The following is a 23407-nucleotide window of genomic DNA, read 5'->3' as shown; positions in this document are numbered from 1 at the left end:
TTTTATCCCCACCCCCAGTAAAATGTACGTTCCATGGAGGCAAGAATTGCTATTTTTAGTGCACCTCCTGAATCACAGTAGGTGCTCAAGAAAGATCTATTGAAAAGCAGAAAGATTTAAATGAACAGGACTTCTATTTCTGGCAATACGGTGGACTAGGATTTTCTGACCAAGCTGGCTCCTGAAAAACATGTAAAAAGATAAAATAAAAAGGTGAAAAGATACTAAGAAATCAAAGGCTAACATCCAAGGGGAAAAAAGAACCCCAAGACGTAAGCAGAGTATGGAAGCTCTGTTTGCCACCGATAGCATCTCCCCGTGAGCCTATAGAACAACAGTTCCCCTACTGCATGTCACTGTCTATTGTTGTCCACTTTGCAGCTTAAAGCAGCAAACCTTTCCTATTGCAGCTTCTGTAGGGGCAGGAATCCAGACACAGGTTAGCTGGATGTCTTTGGCTCAGGGTCTCTCACAAAGCTGTAATTAACATGTTGGCAAGGGCTGAAAGTTAAGGCATGGATTTGGGAAGACTTGGATCCTTCCCCACTGGTAGCCAAATATGTCAGTTCCTTGCTACGTGGACCTCCCCGTGAGGCAGCTCACAACATGACAGATGACTTTCCTCTGAACTAATTGCCCACCACAGTCTTCTTGAAACTTAATCTCAAAAGTAACATCCCACCACACCTTATCTACTAAAGGTGAGTCACTAAATCCAGGCCATTCCCAAGAGAGGGAAATTACTCAAAGACGTGAATACCAGAGGGCAGGAACCATCAGGAGCCATCTAAGGGGCTGCCTACCACAGTTTGCCCTCTGACCCCAAATGATTCGTGTTATTCAGCTAGGACTGGTTAAAAAACTAGACTTTTAACCAGCCTCCTTTGCAGCTAAGTATAGACATGTAGCTGAGAGTTTAGCCAATAGAATGTTTGAATAAACGGTGTAGAGCATTTCCAACAAGCCATGCTCCTTCCCATTCTGCTGGCTCGAGGCAATTGAAAACAGTGATGTCGGAAGTCGCCGGTTGAGGGTCAAAAAGCCACAATATGAATGACGACTTGTAAGACTGGTAATGGTTTCCCTCTGTTACTAGCTGTGAGGTACCGCATCATCCCATCTTGGTTTTCTTAAATCTTGTCCACACCTTTTTTATTTTATTTTATTTTATTTTTTTTGGAAGCCCTATATAATTTCTTTAGTGATTATTGGGTGAATCTATTTATTAGGGCCAACTACATGTTTATATAATAATAGTGTTTGTTTTTTTTTTAAACATCTTTATTGGGGTATAATTGCTTTACAATGGTGTGTTAGTTTCTGCTTTATAACAAAGTGAATCAGCTATACATATACCTATATTATGTCCCACACCTTTTTTAAATAGTGACTTTACTAGACATTATCCAAGTTGAATGTGCCATCTGTTACTTGTAAGTACCCTAACTGATACAGACCTCTACCTCTCACCACACACAAAAATGAATTCATAGTAGACTAAAGAACTAAATATGAAAGGGAAGTTAATAAAAGTTTTATAAAATAATAGAGGAGAATATTCTCATAACCTCATTATGTGGAAGAATTTCATATATGTAAAAAAAAAGCATTAATCATAAATTTATCCCTAAATGTGTCAGTATTCATTAAAGAGGTTCTGTTCATTAAAACACACGATTAAGAAGATGAAAGGTCAAAACACAGAATAGGAAAAAATCTTTTTAAGACACACAATCAACAAGGACTATTATATTGTGTGTGTGTGTGTGTGTGTGTGTGTGTGTGCACGCGCCCGTGCGTGTACTTAAAAATCACTAAGAAAAGATGGCTCAAACAGGTAATTCACAAAAGAGACTATCCAAATAGCCAATAGACCTATGAAGAGATGCTTCTTCTCGTTAGTAATCAGGAAAATGCCAATCGAAACCACAGTACGCTCGTTAGATTAGCAAAAATTAAAGAGTATGACACCACTATATTGACAAGGATATGGAAAATGGGTAGTATAAATTAGTCTAACAATTTTGTTAAACAGTTTGGCATTATCCTTTAAAAATCAAAGATACACATAACCAGTGACTCAGCTATTTCAGTGACCTAAGTATGCACAATGGTGAAACTCTTGCCCATGCCTACCAGGGTGCAGGTGCAAGAATGTTCATAAAGCATTGTTATAATAGCACAAAACTCAAAACACTTGCCTCTAGGTTTTTATTCTTCTGATCTGGAGTGTGGATGTGATGGCTGGGGCCCTGGCTGCCATTCAGCTACCAAGGTGACCTTGAAGCTACAAGCCACGCATAGAAAACAGCAGAGCAGAAAGGGCCTAAGCCCCTGATGACATTTCTAATCCACCATACCAGCCATGGGCTGCCTATCTCCAGGCTTCTTTTATGTGGAAAAAGAATTAATGTTTATCTTATTCAAGAAAACAACCAACTAGAAATAACTAGAAAACAAATATACATACAAAGAGAGAGAGATCAAAAATAAGCCAAACTAAGACATATGATTTAGTGATACATAGACAGATGATGTGCCTCCCCACTTTCCTTGGCAACAACAAAATGGGAATCAAGGAGCCCTAGGAGGCCCCTTCTCAGTTATGACTTTTCCCAGCTCTGTTGTTATTACTGATTTAACACCATTAAAGTGATCTTCCTTTATTTCAAAATTAAATAGGCTGATAAAAAGGAATGAAATAACGCCATTTGCGGCAACATGGATGGACCTAGAGGTCATCATACTAAGTGAAGTAAGTCAGACAAAGAAAGAAAAATACCATATGACATCACCTATATCTGGAATCTTAAAAAATGGTACAAATGAACTTATTTACAAAACAGAAAGAGACTCACAGTCGTAGAAAACAAACTTACGGTTAGCACAAGGGAAAGGTGGGGGGATGGATAAATTAGGAGTTTGGGATTAACATATACACACTACTATATATAAAATAAATAATTAATAAGGACTTACTGTATAGCACATGGAACTCTACTCAATATTTTATAACAACCTATATGGGAAAAGAATCTGAAAAAGAGTGGATATATGTATAACTGAATCACTTTGCTGTACACCTGAAACTAACACAACATTGTAAATTAACTATACTCCAATATAAAACAAAATTTTTTTTAAAAAAATAAATAGGCTAAAGGACTGAACCCTTCTCCCACAGAATATTTTGTGAGGCAGATGTTTAAACTAAAGAAGACCTGATGCTCCAGACTCTGCCACAATATAGAATGGAAAGCAAATCCAGGTACAGTTCACTGAGGGCTGGGAAGATCTATATTGGGTTTAGTCAGCTTTCCCAGAAGTGGTAAGACTTGAACTGGGTCTGGAAGGAAACAGAATCCTTGAGCAGACCAGACTAATGGGTGAGACTGTGGTTTCACGGTCCTAGTCTCCTCCCCTGACCATAGCCATCCTCCACCATCATTTCTGATCAGCCCTCCAGCTGGCAGCTGAGAAGCTATGTGACCTCGGATAAGACGTGCACCACCACCCCCAGGTCTGTACCTTCATCTGTAATGTATCAAAGTAGGTCTGGACTGTCTCTCCGTTTCTTTCCAGCCCTGGAGAAAGTGGCATGGAAGTGACGATGTTCAGTCCCTGACGAGCACAGAGAGGAACATGGGAAATTATGTCATTTAGGATCTACCACTTACCCTCCTGAGCTTTTTAATCCCCAGACCCATTGTTTTCTTACCTACTGAGAGCCCTGAGTCAGCTCTAATTGAAGGCAGAAGACTTCTCCCAGAAACATAAAGCCCTGTCCCATTCATTTTGTGATTTGCAGGCAAGTCTGGACTCACGTAAGCCCCACTGCAGGCAGGTGAATTATCACAGTGAATCATAGAGGAATCTTGATTTCTCTACGAATTTGATTTCTCTATGAATATGAATTTCTCTAGTGAATCTTTCGTTTAGCATTACCATCTTCATACCAGAAGCATCATCTTAGGTGACACCTGTAAGACGTTAAAAACACCAAAGGATTCAATTGGATCAGAAAACTCAACGATTCAGAAACAAGGCAATCTGAATTGGGCAGGAAGGCAAAACAGTTAGACACCCGGAGAACCTGGAGGTTGCAAGCTTTGAATGTTGCCCAGGAACTCTGGATAAAACTGAGTGCACAGCCTGGTCTTGCTACCTGCTGTGGGTTTATTCAAAAGTGGGTTTCAGCATATCCACAAAATCAGCCCAAGGAAGATTAGGTAATTGCATCTACTGTGACTTTCAGATCGCCACAGCAGCAATCCCCTTGGATCTGCTCAGAAAACAAAAATATCATCAGTGCTTCATAGAAGTTCCTCGCAGGAACAAAAGGACCAGTTCTTTCCCTGTGAGGTAACGTAAATCTTGTAACTATGTTGGGAGATCATATATTTTCCAGAGACTATTAAGTGTGCTTTCCAAAAGTTTGAAAAAATTTAAATTTTATCTGTGTGACCTTTTGCACAGGTTATTTTCCCAGGGCTTTAATTCTGTCTTCTGTGAAACAAGCATAGACCTACGTACTTACTGATGGTTGCAGCAGTTAGCAACAAATATGTCAAGTGCAGGGAACAGTAATTGGCATGGAGATATTATTACTCCCCTGTCACCCACATGGTTGAATAGCTAGGTATTCAGATCATGTACCGAGGATGAGGCCCATCCCTCTGAGGAGGTTGTCTCAGCTGGCGAGGTTAGAGAGAAAGACCCTTGAAAGAAGCTTTCGAAAAGATAATGTAGAAATGGATGTTACAGGAGGGGATGTGCAGTGAGGAAGGTGATGAGATGGAAACCTGCGTGACCTGGCCGCTGAGTGTCCTGACTACGTCGTAGCAATCCCCCTATCCCTGTGGCTCCATCCTGGACTGCTTTGTTCTTTCACAACTCCATGGCCTCTCCTAAGGCACCAAATAAGATGCTCGTATTGAGGCCCCATCAAGATAAATTTGGGAGGGAATGTTTTCTGACACCTCAGGTAAAAGTTAACTTCTCCGAGGTTCAATATTCTCTTCTGCTAAATGAAAAGAACATGTTGGACCAGATGTTAATCTTTTTTTAACACTGGAATGCCCTTTTCAAACAAAATGAAATGAAGCACCTGTTTGTTTACCGGCGTTAAAAGAAACTCTGCTTTGTTTGAAGCTGGGGCTGAGTTGGCAGCTCCCCACCTGGTCAGCCTCCCGTTTACTTCCCACTGCTGGGTCCCTTGAGGCATCTCCACAAAGGCTGAGGCCTCTGACAAGCAGAGCAGGAAAATCACAGGACTGCCTCACAGGGTCCTTTCCGACTCCAGGGTTCTGTGTGAGGGTCATAGGTATTTCCAACCAGTGTGGAGAAGAGCATATGAGCCCATCCTGAGGGTCACGTGCACAGTAACTATGGAGCCCCCCAAATCCTGGAGAGAAAGAGAAACCAGTCACCCAGATGCTCTTCTAACATACTGTCAGACATTGGACAGACATGGACACAGAAATTACCAGACAACAGCTAATGACTCACAGTTTCAAGGAATGTTCTCATTGTGAGGTTTACCCATTGAGACAATGTTTTGAATAGGTACACGTTTTAGCTACCACCATCCAGAAGAAAGCTGCCAGATGAATATTTCTTTTTAGGTCAACGAGGGCATGATGGTGTCTATTCTCAGGCCGTGTGAACTAAGTTATGCAAATGTTGTGGAACATGTCCAAGGGCTGGACTGAAAGGTCATGACTGTTCTGAAAAAAGATGGTGGGATTGGCCAGTCCAAATCCTACTAAGCAGGGGGATGCTGCTATAAGTCTCTAAAGCATATGATTGTTTAGCAATCTGAATGTGCTGGCTGTCTAGTCCAAATATTGAAATATTCAGAGTAATCTTTTAAAAGCTTCAAAGAAACTTATATTTATAATCTTGAGCTTCAGATACAAGCATAGCAAAAAAATTGTTAGAGGACATCTAGTTAAGTGCGTCCTAAAGCATGGGTTCCAGGTCTCTAAATTTCCATCTCTGTGGAAAGAAGGAAGAGAAGATTCTGTGGCTAAATAAGGATAAAGAATTCTGCTTTGAAAGAAGGATGTATTGAGCCATGGAACAGAATAATAGATGTGAGTGCAAATTCAGGATGCCTATACCAGTAGGTTCCAAACTGAGTTTTCGAGACTCGGGTCTCAAAGAGATGTCACAATGCCGGTGCTTTCCACAACCCACCTGAAGGCTTGAAGCTATGTTTTGTATCACATAACTGACCCTTTGGACACAGCAGACAGTTAATATGTAGGCTGGCTATATAATTTCAACTTTTTAACTTTTGGACTGGCTCTCAAAAAGGCAGCTGGATAAATCAAGTTCCCTTTTTAAAGTATTTGAACTAAAAAAAAACTGAAATAATTTTTCAGTTTTTCAATAGAGCTAAAGATGATGAACTTCCATGGGGTGAATAGCCACAACGATGTATAAGTCAAAGTTATGAGGAAGCAGAGAAGAGAAAAATGATGGGAAACATTTAACAGAGGGACAGAAAGAAGCAGGTGGTTGGAGCACAGAAATATCACAGTAACAGCAGTGTTCTGGAAGAAAGATGTTTAAGATCAGAGAAGATGGGAGCAATGGAATAAACCAGGGTGGTCCATACTCAAGCTACCGCTAATCAGTACATTTGGTAGGCATCCGTTTCCATACCTGACTTTGATAAGTTAATTGTTAGAAACTTGGCGGACCTGGTATTCTGTGTCTGAAACACCAGGACTTTGATTTTGCCTACGAGCCATGGAATTCTCAGGATCAAAACTGAAATGTTCCGTGGAAGTTCTACGGCTAGTGAGAACCCCATAGTTCACAAACAAGTCTTTAACCCTGACTCCAACCAGCCTCCCCATGAGTCTCAGAATCCCTGATGGAGCAGCCTCCACCCTCAACCCCTAGAGGTATCATCCTGGAGAACAGAGCCCAGAGCAATCAATAGCTAACAAAAGAACTCATTCCACCACCAGAGAGTGAAGAATCAACCTGATTTCTACAGGAAACTGGTTCTACCAAATTCTATAAACCCCCTCTCTGTGAGCTACTTCTAGACTACAAAGGCTAAAAATTAATGAAACAAGCAGTGCCCTAGGGTTGTGACACCATAGCTTAAATCCTGGCTTCTGCGCTTGCAATTTATCCTTTGACAAAAGCCACTTTAAGTTCCTGACCCTCAGCGTACACATTTCGAGCGTGAAATTCATAACGGCTATTTCAGGATTATTGACAGAAATCAGCCAATTAATGTGGAAATGTCCAACACAGAATAAGGGCTCCATAAATCTAATGGTTTTCACAGAATCACTTTCTCTCAAGGACCCTCAAGAAAGAGATCCAAGACAGACGATAACCTTGTTCACAGGAGAGCAGAAATGGATTATGAAAGGGCTCACCAGGAGTCGCTGAAATGACTGGAAATGTTTGACTTGGAGAATAGGAGACTAGATACGAGTAGGTATAGTAACTGTCTTGGGAGAGAGGGGTTTTACTCAACGTGCAGAATCGAGCATAATGCTAATGTGTAGAAGATACAGAAAGAAAAAAAAAATGTCATGAAGAACCTGGGGTAAGACAGGAATGAAGACACAGACCTACTAGAGAATGGACTTGACGATACGGGGAGGGGGAGGGGTAAGCTGTGACAAAGCAAGAGAGTGGCATGGACATATATACACTACCAAACATAAGGTAGATAGCTAGTGGGAAGCAGCTGCATAGCACAGGGAGATAAGCTTGGTGCTTTGTGACAGCCTGGAGGGGTGGGATAGGGAGGGTCGGGGGGAGGGAGATGTAAGAGGGAAGACATATGGGAACATATGTATAACTGATTCACTTTGTTATACAGCAGAAACTAACACACCATTGTAAAGCAATTATACTCCAAAAAAGATGTAAAAAAAATAAAAATAAAAAAGAAGATGCAGAAAGAGCACTGTGGCTTTCCCAACAGGGAGAATATTCCAAAGGCAGAGTGCCCAGAAAGACCCCATCACGTAACACAGGATTCTGCATCTGACCACTCTGGAGGCATCATTCACATCACAGTCTGTACAAATGGCCCTGCCAGGAGTTAACAGGGCACAGCCTTAGAATCCATATGTGCCAGCCCTGGTGTACACCTGGGCTACATGACAATTTGTTGGGAATATTCTAAAAGAGAGAGACTCCAGATTGGTCCCTTCCAGTCTTGATAGTCTAAAGTTCTCTGTTCTGAAAGAAAGTCACAGACAATAAGCAAGTGAACCTGAAGAAATACCTACCCAAATTCCATTTTCAGGAGGGATGCAGAGATAGGCAAACACTCTCCATAGTCACTGCCAGTTGTAGATTCTTTAAATGATAACATTCTCTTCTCTCTCTGAGCAGAAAAATATGAGGTTTTCACCTAAGGTCTGACACTGAAGAAGACAAAGGCCTTCAGCTCTGGAATCTCTACTTCCATTCTCCTCAGGCCACCCAGACATGTGGAGCCTACGGCCAAAAGAAATCTCACCACTGTGACAGAGTTCATTCTTGTAGGTTTCACATATCACCCTGAACCGGCCGTTCCACTCTCCCTGATGTTTCTCGTCTTCTATCTTGTCACCCATCTGGGAAATGTGGGAATGTTTATTCTAATCCAAATGGACACTCAACTCCACACCCCAGTGTACTTCTGCATGAGCCATCTTGCCCTGCCAGATGCCTGCTATACCTCGGTCATCACCCTTCAGGTCCCAGCCACACTGACCACAAGCCAAACGGTCATCTCCCGTGGCCCAGTTCTTCTTCTTCACCATCTGTGCAGGCACAGAGTGTTACCTGCTGGCAGTAATGGCCTATGACCGCTTTGTTGCCGTTAGCAACCCATCGCTCTATAACGTAGCAATTACTTGGGCATCTGTAGGGGCTTTTTGGCCGGGCCTATGTCTGTGGGGTATCGGGAGCCATCCTGCATACCATGTGCATCTTTACCCTCTCCTGCTGTGATGACAGTCAGATCAACTTCTTCTTCTGCGATCTCCCACCACTGCTGAAGCTTGCCTGCAGCAACATGACACAAAGTGAGATTGTCATCCTCTTTTTTGCCAAACTCATGTTCCTGGCCAATGTCATGATCATTCTGGTCTCCTACATGCTCATCATCAGAACGATCCTGAGAGTGAAGTCTGCTGGTGGGAGAGCCAAGACCTTCTCCACCTGCGCCTCTGCTGTTCTCTTCTTCGGGACACTTGCCTTCATGTACCAGAGAAGTAACTCAGACAAATCCCCAGAGAAGGACAAGACTGTGTCTGTCTTTTACACTGTGGTCATCCCCATGCTGAACGCTTTGATCTACAGTTTGAGGAACAAAGACGTAAATGCTGCAATCAGAAAAGTCATTTGTAAAATCCAGTTCCTGAGGGAGGTAGCTTAGATGAGGGTCCTTCATCCTGACCCATATTCTCCCCAGATCTTCAGGCTCTGATGAGCATCAATACCATACGGTGCTTGCCCTCAAGAATGAACGGTAGGTGCCTTTCGCTGGCACCTGAGAAGTGAGCAAGAACTACCAACTCTGCAAGGAAAACCGTAAGTTTGGTGACATTTTTTGGATGGCTCCCTCTGCCTCTCTTTTCTTCCCCTCTTCCTCTTTAGTCCATCCGCCAAACACTGAGGGCCAGAGTGCTACTCTCTGATATCACAGAGCCAAAAGATAGCATAGTCATAGTAAACTGGCCACCATATCCAGCCTCCCATTCCCCAACTCAACCATGCTTGAGTTTTCCGGTTTCCCCTTTTTTATCTTTTTTGTCTCTGTGCTCATTAATATTGACTTTTACTCTTTATGGAAGATCATAGCTGGGAATCATACTAATGAAAGAATAAGGGGTTTTCTTATGGTATGGATAACCTGCCAACTCATTATGAGGAAGGTAATGAAAAGAACTGTGAACCCAGTGGAATTTCCAATTGGTACAGATTAGAGTTGTAGAGGGAGAGGTGCTTCCTTTTAGCTACTCTTCCACTTACATCTTCCCAAGTGGTTCTTAATATCTCCAGGACGCTAATATCTACCTTTCAAGTGGCAATCCTCTACATCCTGGATCTCCAATTCCTTGGTTTCTCCTCCCAAAATCAGTGGCTGACTCACGACAATTACTGCTCTCAATAAGCTCATTCCCGGGGTCTGCAAAGTCAGCAATGAGAGATCTATAGCAAACATTCATAAATGCTATTACCTTCTAAGGTGAAAGCTTATCCTCTTAGAATATGTTTCCTCAAATCAAAAAAAAAATAAATTACTATTTCCTATTTGAAAGAATTGTTGTAAGGATTAAAGAAGATGATGAAAATCAATTTGGTGGTTTGGATTATAGTCAGAATAGGCTGGGTTTGCTGTGGCAACCATCAGTTCCAATGCAAAGGTTTTATTCTAGTTGACAATTCTTTTCTTGTGCAAATTGGCAGGGGGCTCTGCTCCATGTAGCCATTCAGAGAACCAGGCTTAAAGTGGTTCCACCATTTTGTAGTTGCACCATCTAGAACATGAAAACTCCTAGTCACAGGAGCAGGGGATAAAAGACTACAGAATTATACATGGACGTTATGCTTCAGCCCACTGGTTAGAACTAGTCACACAGTCCTGCCTCACTAGATGGGGACCATTAAAGGTGAAAGAGCAAATGGAATATTTGCTAAGCAATATTGACTCTGCAACAGGGATTATCTGTGGCTGTGATCTCTGGTGGCCTTGGCCCGCAGCGGCTTGAAGTAGGGTTTTGGTTCCCAGCCAGTGATTGAAGTCAGGTCACGGCAGTGAGAGCACCAAATCCTAGCCACTAGACCAGTGGTCAGTGACAAGGACCTGGCCCTACAGCTTTGCAGAAAAAGAATTCCCACTAAGACGGAAAGTAATGAAACAAGTAAAGTATTTAAGTACAGTACGTGTGGATAGATAACACAGGCAGGCTCAGAAATAGAGTCACACCTCGTGGGCAGTTTGAGTCACTTTTATGGGGCATTACTTCCGTGTTTCCTTTGACCAATCGTTTTGATTTGCCTGGTTCAGAGTCCATATTTGGTGTATCTCAGGATTTTCCCATGTGGGCACATGCATCTCTTAGCCAAGATGGATTCTACCAAAGAGGCCTATGGGTAGTTGGCATCACTCCCCTTTTGACCTCCAAGGAACCTTTCTGCACTTGTGTAGTCAGGAAGGTCTCCTGACTTCAAGAATAAGGAATATGTGGTCTCTTCTCTTCTATCTGGGCGGGGACCAGATAGAAGACCAATTGTCTTGTTATTAATTACCAGTTAATAACCAATTAATAACCAATTGTCCTGTTATTCCTGTCCCAGAGTATCCGGTCCACAGGGAATGAACTCAAACTGTTTGCCCTGAAGGCCTATCTATCTCCTGCCTCCGTTGCAACTACCAGCATCCTAAAAAATCCCGAATAAGTAGATTACTTTTTCATTGTCCAGATTATTTTCTACAAATCACCCCTCTCATACTCGGAAAAATGGTCCCCTCCTTCATATGGTTACTGCAAGAGTAGTTGTTTTGTACAAAATAGCACATTCTACCTGGTCCAATTTCGTTGGAACGCACATGGGCTTCTCAACAAAGCTCAATCAGAGTCCTCTGGGAACTATACTCATAAAATGAGAAGTACCCTAAAATACTCTAACTGAAGCCAAAAATATTTTGTAGGAAGCCATGACTCCAGCCATATTAACAGGGGGAGTAGGAGAGAGAGAAGAAAGAAGCCCACGTGTAAAGAGGAGGAAGGATGAGAGAGGAAGAGAAAGGCCTAATCCCAGTTGGCTAACAGATTTTTCAAACATATCATACCCAAAAGAGGAGCCTTGATTCCCCACCCCTAAGATTGTTGCAGGCAATAAACTGTCAGAGAAATTGAAGAAATCAAGGTATATTAGATATAGATATATTAACTATAGATATTGTATGTATATATAAATATATATATATCGAGAGAGAGAGAAAGAGATATATTATAAAAAATTGGCTCAAAAAAAAAAATTAAAAAAGTTTAAAAAAAAAATTGGCTCATATAATTATGGGAGCTGAGAAGTCTCATGATCTGCTGGCAGCAAGCTGGAGACCCCGAGGGCCAATGGTGTACATTCCAGTTTGAATCCAAATCTGAAGACAGGAGAAAACCTCGAAAACAGTCAGGCAGAGAGAGCAAATTCTCCCTCACTGAGACTTTTGTTTTATTTAGGCCTTCAACAGATTGGATGAGGCCCACCCACACTGAGGAGGGCAATCTGTTTCACTCATCTACCAATTCAAATGTTATCTTATCCAGAAACACTCTCACCCAGACACACCCAGAATAATATTTAACAAGTATCTGAATACCCCATGGCCCAGTCAAATTGAAAAATAAAATTAGTCATCACAGGAGGATTGGCTATCTTGCCTGAATGAGACTGAAACAGTGAGACTATATCTAGTATTATGAAATAGGATGCAGACTGGTACTCTTGCATCCCATAGCTCACAATAGTGAAACAACCAATAGAGTATGGTCTCCTGAAATGTGCTCTCTGGTAAAGGCAAAGCTTTGGGAACTATAATCTCTCTGTAACATGGTGAGTGATATGTAAGTCATGAGTAATTCAAGACTGTGTTGTGGGTGGTTGCTTCTATAGTCGCTGGATAGTTTAAAGAAACTGAGTGGCATGAGATTTCCTAAAGTATTGGTCAAAACACAGAATAAAAACCAGGGACTAGGGCTTCCCTGGTGGCGCAGTGGTTGAGAGTCCGCCTGCCGATGAGTTTGTGCCCCGGTCCGGGAAGATCCCACATGCCGCGGAGCGGCTAGGCCCATGAGCCATGGCCACTGAACCTGCGTGTACGGAGCCTGTGCTCCGCAACGGGAGAAGCCACAACAGTGAGAGGCCCGCATACCACAAAAAAAAAAAAAAAAAAAAAAAAGTCCAACTTTTGAACTGTGGTATGCCAACTTATAATGCCAGTTGGATTTACTGCCCCTTGCCCAGAATGGAGAAAGTTTTTTTTCTTTTTCTTTTCTTAAACATTTTATTCATGTTATAGAGGGATTTCTTTTTTGTTTGCTTTTTTTCAATCACTAGGAAAGTGGTAGAGGAGCACTGAATCCATCACTACTTTGATGACACAGTTAGGCTTCCAGATTCACATTTTCAGGTACCAAGAGTTCCCTCTAAATAACACAAACAATTCAGCTTTCATATACATTTCTTTCTACTGAACACAGCACTGCCCATTGGTATCTTTGAAGTGTAATTGCACCTTAGGCCCGTATTTCTCCAGGTAAAGCAGCTTTTTGGAATTGAATGTTCCCCTTCTTTTTTGTCTTATAAACTGAACTGCATCTTTGTACTTCATTCCACATTCAATCAAAGCAAATGCAGCCAGCACAGATGCCTTACTCAATCCTGCAACACGATGCACTGCAGTACAGTGTAGAGAAATACCAGAAAAAGCCTAGCAGCCCACTGGCATCACAGCCACACCTGATATGACTCAAAAATTAGTATAAGTAAATAAATGCATGTTGTTTTAAGCCACTAAGTATTGAGGTAGTTGATTACTCACCAAAGTGATGCTTATTGTAACTTTAGAGCAATTGCTTTAAAAAATTATACCAACGGATATGGCAAAAGCCAAAAAAAGAAATAAAATAGAATACTAAAAAAAAAAAAATTAGTGCAAAATAAGTCAGGAAAAGAAAAACAGGAAACAAAAAGCAGACGTGAGAAATAGAAAAGTTATAATATAAAAAACTTAAACCAAAACATATCAGTTATTGTCTTAGATGTAAATGGGCAAAGCACCCTAATCAAAAGACAGAGATTGCCACACTATTAAAATTCAAATAGTAATAAAATACATCCATATGCCATTTACAGAGGACACTCTTTAAAGATAAGGGCATAGGTAGGCTGAAAGTAAAAGAATGAAAAATGATATGCCATGGAAACACTAAGCATAAAAAAGCTAGGATGTCTATGTTATTATTGAACAAGAGATTTCAAGACAAGGAAAACAACCAGAGATAAAGAAAAACATGAATTTATCAGGAGGACATAGCAATCTTACATCACTATGCACCCAATAACATAGCTTCAAAATACATGAAGAAAATACATAGTTGGATATGTTAACACTTCTCTTCAGTAATATGAAGAAAAAGTAGGCAAAAATATCAGTAAGAATAGATATTTGAATGCCACTAACCAACTTGATCTAATTGATATATGTGGAATGCTACACACCCAAAGCCTGCAGAATCCAAATTCCATTCAAGTTTATGTGGAACATTCACCAAAATGGATCTTATGTTAGTCAGGTCTCAGTAAATCACAAAGGATTGAAATGAAACCAAACAAGTTCTCTTACCACAATGGATTTAAACTAGTAATACTAGTAATTAATAACTAGAAGAAATGAAAGAATACACTCCTAAATAACATGTGCAGGAAACATAAATTAAAATGGGGATAAGAAAATATCTTCAACTGAACACTAATGAAATAAACATGTAAAAACTTGGGGATGATGTTAAAACAGTGCATAGAGTTCTAAATGACTATACTAGGGGGCAAAGGTCTAGAATCAATGACCTAAGCTTCCACCTCAAGAACCTAGAAAAAGAAGACTGAATTAAACACCCCCCCCCCCAAAAAAATAGAACAAAAAATGTAGTAAAGATGAGGGAAAAAATCAATGAAATAGAAATAGATGAATGTCAATTATACCTCAACAAAGCTGTTAATAAAAATAGATTTTTAAAAATTCAACAAAGTCAAATTTTGCTTCCTTGAAAAGATTAACAGAAGTCATAAATAAAATAGAATAAATTTAAAAGAGCGTTACTACAGATTCTGTGGATATCATAAAATAGAATAAAGAGATATTATAACCAGCATTATGCCAATAAATGTTATAACTTAGAGAAAATAGACAAATTCCTTAATAAACATAAGTTCACAAACTAAAATAATAATAAATAAAATTTGAATCATTCTATATTTGTTGGAGGAATTGAACGTGTAATTAAGAACCATCACCCCCCCCAAAAAAAGGGAAAAATTAAAAACAACCTCCAGATGCTAATGATTTATCTCAAACATTTAAGGAAAAAATGCCACTTCTACACATACTTCTCCAGGAAATGTAAGAGAAATGAACAATTTCCAACTTTTTAAAGTTAGCTTTATTGAGGTTTAAGTGATGTAAAATAAACTGTACATATTTAACGTGTACAATGTGATGAGTTTTGCCATATGTATAAATTATTACCACAATCAATACAAAGAACATATCCATTACCACAAAAAGTTTCTCCATGCATATTTGTAATCCATGTCTCCAAACCTCCATTCCCACACAAACATTTATTTGCTTTGTGTTATTATAGATTAGCTTGCATTTGCTAGAACTTTACATAAATTGGATCAAAAGCATGTACTCTTTTTTGTCTGGCTTTATTCACCATAACTATTTTGAGATTCATCCATGTTGTTGCATTTACCATTAGTTCCTTTTTATAGCTGAGCAGCATTCTATTAAATGGATACACCAGAATTTTGTATCCATTCACCTGTTGATAAACATTAACTTGTTTCCAGTTTTGCCTGATACAAATAAAGCTGCTATGAACATTTGTGCACAAGTCTTTGTGTGAACGTATTCATTTCATTTCTCTTGAGCAAATATCTGGGAGTAGAATGGCTGGGGTTTATGGTAGGTATATGTTTAAAGTTTTAAACAACTACCAAGACATTTCCACCTGCAATGTATGAGAACTCCAGTTTCTCCATATGCTTTCTGACACTTGGCATGGTCAGTATAAAATTATATGACTTTGGAAAATCATTTTCCAGTTTCATATAAAGTTAAAGGTACACATACCCTATGTCCCAGTAATAGCTTCTCCTAGTAGGTACTCATGAGAATGAATGCCTGTGTTCACCCAAAACAACTTTTACAACAATGTCCACTGCAGCTTTATTCACAGCAACTCAACGCTGAAAACAACCCAAAATGTGTAAAGACAGAAGAACGGATAAATAAATTGTAGTATATTCATAATCAGAAGTTTTTTAAAGAAATGAACTATTGATACATACAACAGCATGGACAAATCTCAAAAAAAAAAGATTATGATGAATGAAAGAAGCCAGACAGAATGATTTCATTTCTATGAAGTTCAAATAGACAAACTAACCTGTGGTAATAGAAACTAGATAGTGGTTGCTTCTGAAGGATGGGGGAAGAATGATGGTCTGGAAAGGGACAGGAGGGATTTTCTGGGGTATGGAAATCTTCTATACCTGGATCTGTGTGATGGTTATATGTGTACTTGTATATTGAAAAATTCATTAATCTGCACATGTAAGTTGCAAAGATTAGTGTATTTTACTGTTTAAATTATACTTCAATAAAGTGTTGCTAACATAAAACCAAAACCCTATATTTAATAATCAGTTATCTTAAAGGAAAGAAAGGCTTTAATGCTTCAAAAAGAAAAAGAGAAAGAAAAAGGGAGGAAAGAATAAAAGAGGGAAGGAAGGAAGGGAGGGTGGGAGGGAGGGAGGGAGGAAAAGAAAAGCACATTTACAACTTAAAGGTTTTCCCAGGACAGTCTCTATTTACACCTGTCGTCCTGGCATCCTCGTCAGTGTAGCATTTGTCCCAGATTTTTCACTTTTTTATTAGTTTGATAGACTTCCATTTTTGTACTTCCACCTTCTACCATGGTCAATCGAACAGTGTTTGGGACATGTATAGAGTGAGCAGGGCTGTCACTTTGACATGTATTTAAATCTGAAAGACTACTCAGCCAAATCTTCTCTCTCTTTTCCTGATTTTTTCCAGAATGAAATCTCTTGTCCAAGGACAACAAACAAGGTGCCCCCTGCTTTAAAAAAATAAAAATTAAAAAATCACCTAGACACAAGAATCTGGAGACAGCTCATTTCTCAGGTCTAAGGTGGTGGAGAGAGAAATGTTCAACTCTGCTGCCCCTGGCAGCTACTGGTGTACTAGCCAGTTGTATTGTGGTCCATGCCACAGCACAAGAAGCCCACAGGTTGTCCATTGGGCAGGCTCCTAGGTATAAATGAAGCGCTGCTGTAGAGCGTACAGAGAGTAGTCTAAAAGCTTCTGCTGCAGTAATTTGGTCCATTTTTGTACAGTATGAAGCCAGACCTATATATTTTATTCTTTGGTATCATTTTCATATTTTGCAACAAGCCCTTCTGGTAGCAAAAAACCTGAAAACACAGAAGTGCATGTTACTCAAGACAGTTGATGATGAACATATATTTTGTACAAAATGTTTGTCGTCATTTATCATCGTGGGAGTCTTAGTAGTGTCCATGAGGATTTGAAAAGTAGAAGATACAAATCAGCTGAAAATGAATTAACCCTTGCTTTCAAAGGCTGTGCCTGATGAGAACAATTTAAAACAGCAGGTGTGTTTACATTTCATTCTGCAAAGCGTGACTTTTCATTCTCATCAAAGGTAACTTAGCTCATTTCTTTAATTCCAGTTTTTTGTACACAAAGAAAAAGTAAAGCAGTACTTGGTAATATATTGTCTCCAACAGAAAAGAACCATTTTACAGAGTGAAATGATGACAGTTTTATGTCAGTGTCATTAAATGCTTCAAACAGAAAATCTACTCCAATAATTTGATTTTTTCATCCAATTCTTCATAGTAAAGCTGTTGAAAGTTCATTCTGTCAAATATGAAATATCCAACATTATTATGAATGCTGTTATAAATTCCACATAAAACATCAATCTTGAAGACAACACTCCTTGTTTGTGTGGTGATAAAACAAATACAAATTTTACTGAAGCACAAAATCATGAAAAAAAGAATGTTCGTATTGAATTTCAAAAACTATGGCACAGACATATATTTTGAGTCAGTTGTGGTACAAATAATTTAGAATCACATCCAAACAAGTTACGATGGTTTTTCCATCAAAATAGAAGCTATAGTTGTTAACATTTACAAGCATTTTCATAGAGATGCAATTAGAGAAATGGAGTACAAAATGTTTTGATCAAGATGGGATTGAACAGCAAAAAACAAAACAAACAAAGACTCTCCTGCATGGCACCAACATTTCTTTCCTGCTTCTTATCCACAGCATCGTAGAAGTAGGTAAGCCTTTGAAATGCTTTTTTTTTTTCAATAAATTTATTTATTTATTTTTGGCTGCCCCACGGGCTTTCTTTAGCTGCGGCGAGCGGGGGCTACTCTTCATTGTGGTGAGTGGGCTTCTCATTGTGGTGGCTTCTCTTGTTGCAGAGCACGGGTTCTAGGCGTGCGGGCTTCAGTAGTTGTGGCACACGAGCTTAGTTGCTCCGCGGCATGTGGAATCTTCCCAGACCAGGGCTCGAACCCATGTCTCCTGCATTGGCAGGCAGATTCCTAACCTCTGCGCCACCAGGAAAGTCCTGAAATGCTCTTTTTTAATCAACCTGATCTACAATAATATTGAGCTCATTTGTTTAAATGTTCCCAAAATTTTTATTGTATTTATTTAAAATCAGAAGTCTTGTGTCTTCAATCAAAGCATGTAATGAATGGAGCACAAGAAACTTCCACTTTTGAAGGTGTTAGCAAGTTCCAAGTACTGAAAACAAATCTTGCAAACTGGAAGGCATTGAAATTTATCCATTCCGTTGGAAAGGAAAAACTAAACAAAATAAACAAACAAATCTGTGTACAAGATGTAATTCTGAAATTACATAATTGTGGCTTGGAGTATATTGACTTGTGACAAGACTCTTTTTGGTGGAGTCCCTGATTTCAATTGGATAAATTTCTATTCTAAACTGGAGTGAAATAATAAAGTCAAGCATTTTTCATTCAGCATTTAAATTTGATGAAACGTTCAAGGTATCATAATTTTATGATTTTTGACATAAAAATTGTCAAAGAAAGATATTCTAACTGGAGGCAAAAATGCACAAGTGGAAATACTTATTTTCATTGAAATGTTCAGTTCAAAGTGAAAAAAATATAATTAAGAACATCCTTCATTTAGCAAAATTCTCTTAAAGTGTATTAGATACCTCTATGAAGAAAAAGCAGTGATTCCTTCAAAAATATTATAGTTTACTGCAACAGTCTGGATGAATCTCACTAACATAATGTTGAATAGAAAGAATGAGACACAAATGACAATATGCTATGTGATTCCAGATATATGCTTTGTTATAGCAGAAATTGGTTAAGGCTGCTTCCAATATGCTAGGCCTTCTTCCTTTAGCCCACTCTACCATTTTCACAGAAATGTTTCTCTTTTTTACTTAATCACGTTTTGAAAACGATTACTTTCTAATCAGAGCTGTACCATGCACCTGGTGTTTGCTTCTCTGAGGAAGAACTCCCTAACATTCCCTTTGTGAGCCTTCTTTATTCCAGAAAGAAAGTCACGGTGTGATAACCTCAAGGACCACCGGAACCCTCCCAAGACTGCCTGACACCAACTTTGACCATGTAGAAGTTTTCCAAGAGGAAAGAAGAATGCAAGCTTGCATCTGCCCTGCTCCTTATCTGCAGTACTCCCTTCCCCTCCTGAGCTATAAGACCCCTTCCTATTTTCTCCCAAGGGAGGGCACAGTCTTGAGGGTGCTAGCCTACTGTGGCCTCCTTTGCCTGGCAAAGCAATGAAAGCTACTCTTTGCTACTTCACCCCAAACTCTGTCTCTGCGTTTCGATTTGGCACCAGAGGACAGAGGCTGGGATTTCATCAACAAAAGAACAAAGACAAGCACTCTAATCAATGCTATTAGAATTGGGGGGGGGGGTGATCGGAATGGTACACGGAAGGGTTTCAGGGATTGGTGATGTATTGGTGATGTATTGATCTGGTGCTAATAATTCAGGTCTTCTAAGACTAAAAATTCATGGACGATATTAATTTTTCTGAATGTGTGTTATACTTCAAAGACGTTTAAAAATATTATGACTATTAAGGATATCTTCTACATGACTATAATATTATAATGTCACTACCAGACGTAAGAAAATGGACAGTTACCCCATCACATAACTGAATATTTAATCCTCATTCATATTTTCCTTATTTACCCAAGAAAGGTTTTTTAAATTTTTATTAGTTTTACTCCAGATCCGATCTACATTGAAGCACTGCATTTGACTGTTACATTTTTTACATTCTTTTAATCTCATACAGTCCTCCTTCCTTTTCATTTGTTTCAAGGCACATAGCTGTGCTCTAAATATTCTGCATTCTAGATCTGTCTGATGGGCTGGGATAGGCAGAATTCGGAGATGGCTTCCATTGACATATGCTTTGTATAATCCCCTCCCCTAGGATGAATATGATGAGGATAGCGCTTCCATTATTAGGGTACCAGATTTTTGAGAATATAAGTAGGGTCTCTAACTAGTTGACTCTGAGTTCATTAGAAGGGAAGTTATCCTGGGTGGGTCTGACCTTATGGAGTAAGCCGAACATAGAAATTCAAAACAGCAGAGACATCCTCTTACATACCGTGAAGAAGTAAGTTACCATGTGGTGAGAGGAGAGGCCAAGTGGCAAGGACCTGAGGGTGGGCTCAAGACCAGCCCCTGGCCTGCAGCTACTAAGGAAATGGACACCTACAATCACAAAGCAATGAATTCTACCAACAACCTGATGGGACTTGTAAGAGAACTTTGAGGGGCTTCCCTGGTGGCACAGTGGTTGAGAGTCCGCCTGCCGATGCAGGGGACATGGGTTCGTGCCCCGGTCCGGGAAGATCCCACATGCCGCGGAGCAGCTGGGCCCGTGAGCCATGGTCGCTAAGCCTGCGCGTCCAGAACCTGTGCTCCGCAACGGGAGAGGCCACAACAGGGAGAGGCCCACGTACCACAAAAAAAAAAAAAAAAAAAAAAAAAAAATAATTAGATGCAAATATTTAATTCTCAATAGCTATTCTTGAGTAACGTACAGGTATTGTCAGTTATTCACATCCTAATATAAATTCACATCCTATCTTATCATATGCTTTCTTCTACAATATTGGCTGAGAGTGACTTAATAATGACTATACCTATCATTTATTGGATAGTAACCATTAGTGGAAACTGCTTTTTAGATACTTTGCATGTATCAAAATTCTTACGAAGATTAAATGAGTTAATACATGTAAAACACTTAGAAAAATGCCTGAGTTACAGCGTTATGTCCGTATTTCCTATTATTATAATATTCATTTTATTATCTCATTTAATTCTCACAACTCATGAGGTAGTTATCATTATTCCCATTTTACAGAGGATGAAATTGAGGCTCAAAGAGGAAATGTCACTTGCCCAAAATCACACAGCTACTAAGTAGTAATTTGGGATTCAAAATCAGGCAATTCAACTCCAGGGTAGAAGAAGCAAGGAGGAGGGAACCTCAGCTAAAAAAAAATGCTGCCTATGGTGGAGCTGATTATTCTTTCCAAATTTTTATTTTGCACACTACTTAGGGTGTAGAGCACTGTGCTACAACCACATGTACTGTGAGGCACATGTGAGGCCATGGCCTTATCCTCAGAAACACTCACCCTCTGGGCAAGAAGGCAAACATGAACCCAGACAGCGATAACACCATGGCACCCACGTGGCTTTCGAAGGGTCAACCATGGGAGAACAGCCTCAAGGTTCCAAGCTGGAATGTTGGGTTAGAGTGACCTTAGCTTCTGAGTCAGACAGCAGGACACTTGGCTGACAGAGACTTGCTTTTCCTAGTCTTTTATTTATGAGAAAAGTCTTAAAAAGTAGTTCAAAAATGACTTTACTAGGCCTTCATTGCTTTAATTGAAAAAAGTTAAAGTGCATGGTATCAGTCCAGTCATCATGGTTACAGGCTGCTTTGAGGTCCCACTCCAGCACGGTGGGTGCCATTAGGACCATCCTCCCCACAGTGCCACCCCCCTCCCCACCTGGGCCTCTGTCTCCAGCCCCATGGTCCACACGAGACTGGGATAGCAACCATCACTCTTGGGTCGGGTGTCCCAGTGACAGGGAAAAAATAGCTTCTTGATACATTCAGCATTGAGGTGCTGATTACTACATTCTCAGCTTTGGAGCTCTAAAAATAGCACGGTTCACACCCATTCAGTAGATGTTTTCTGAACAAGAGCTACAGGCCAGATCATAATCCCCCCAGACACTAATATGAGTAAGCTCCAGCTGCCAACCTCAAAGAGCTCATAGGTGAGTGGAGCACAGACAATGGGATGATATCATAGTTCCAGGAAAGAAGTACTCACCCAGAAATGCCTGGTATGGGTGGGGCCGGCTCAAGCGGCCCAAAATCATTGTCAAAGTCAGACACCACTTATTAACTTAGAGTGAGAAATGTGATTTCCAACACGTCCAACAGCCTCGAACTGTCTGCTCAGCGTACTCTCTCCCTGCAGAAAAGCCTCTATCTGAAGCCAACTTCTTCTCGGAAGGATAATCCATGAGCCAAGAATTGGAGCATAAGGAAGAAAGCAGACTATTGTCTCTATGAAATCAGAGCTGCCCAGGCAACCAGAATGCTCAGCTCAGCTGAGACATCCTCTTCCTGTGTTTCACTCAGACAGGTTGAGTCTTTCTTCAGTTGATTGTATTGTCACCCGTCCGGTTAGTTACATTCCAGCCCTGAGGATACACGTGGCCCACCACCTAGGTCTCCCCAGCATCACAGCCCAATGGGTCACTTGGGATGGGGTTAACCTCTGTCAATTTCAGTTAGTTTCCCTCAGGATCAGCCTTGGAGGCCAGGTACTCCCAGGTCCACTGAACTCAGAGTGTCTGCATAGCCTCTCTAACACTAGGAACCCCACTCCTGTTGGGTGGTATCTCTATTTTGCTAAAATTCAAGGAGCTCCAAATTGACTACACCTTCCTTGCTTGTGCCGACTCTGGTTTTGCAAAACCCCATAGTTCACAAAATCAAAGGACCCAGTAGAAATTCTCCTTGTTTCACATAAATCCAAGAATGCACAGTCGGTGGAGGGACAGAGATGGGCTGGGAAGCAGAAGCAGTGGAAATGATGAAGGACACCGGCTGGAAAGTGAGTAAACCTGGATTCGAATGTAAACAACACTTCTTATTAATTATGTGATCCTGACAAATTAAGGCATCCCTTTTGAGCTTCACATTCCTCACCTACAAAGTGAAGGTAACAAAGATGAACGGCGATGCATCTACTTCTTAGAGTCATTGTGGGTGTTAACCATGGAATAACCAGTGCCTGGTATATAACAAATGCTCATAACTGTTAGTTGTTATGGCTACTGACAGTAATGATAACAATGTACACCTGGAAGGAGCAGTTATCTTTTGAGAAAGAGATACCCAAGTCCTCGGTATCATTTTGCCCAGTCTAGGATGAGAGAGTCACCAAGG

The 23407-nt window shown here is 40.2% G+C and overlaps 1 protein-coding gene across 1 annotated transcript; it reads left to right on the top strand.

The window, feature by feature from the left end:
* The first annotated feature begins 4661 nt into the window (after window positions 1-4661).
* Window positions 4662-9406, top strand: LOC116758392 (olfactory receptor 9I1-like). Its single transcript, XM_032641201.1, is given in 4 exon segments — window positions 4662-4777; window positions 8462-8761; window positions 8763-8901; window positions 8903-9406. Coding segments are annotated over 4 exon segments (1059 nt in total).
* Window positions 9407-23407: the final 14001 nt, after the last annotated feature.

Source organism: Phocoena sinus, chromosome 8 (genome assembly GCF_008692025.1).
Source record: "Phocoena sinus isolate mPhoSin1 chromosome 8, mPhoSin1.pri, whole genome shotgun sequence".
Lineage (NCBI taxonomy): Eukaryota > Metazoa > Chordata > Mammalia > Artiodactyla > Phocoenidae > Phocoena > Phocoena sinus.
This window is presented reverse-complemented; position numbering and strand designations above follow the sequence as displayed.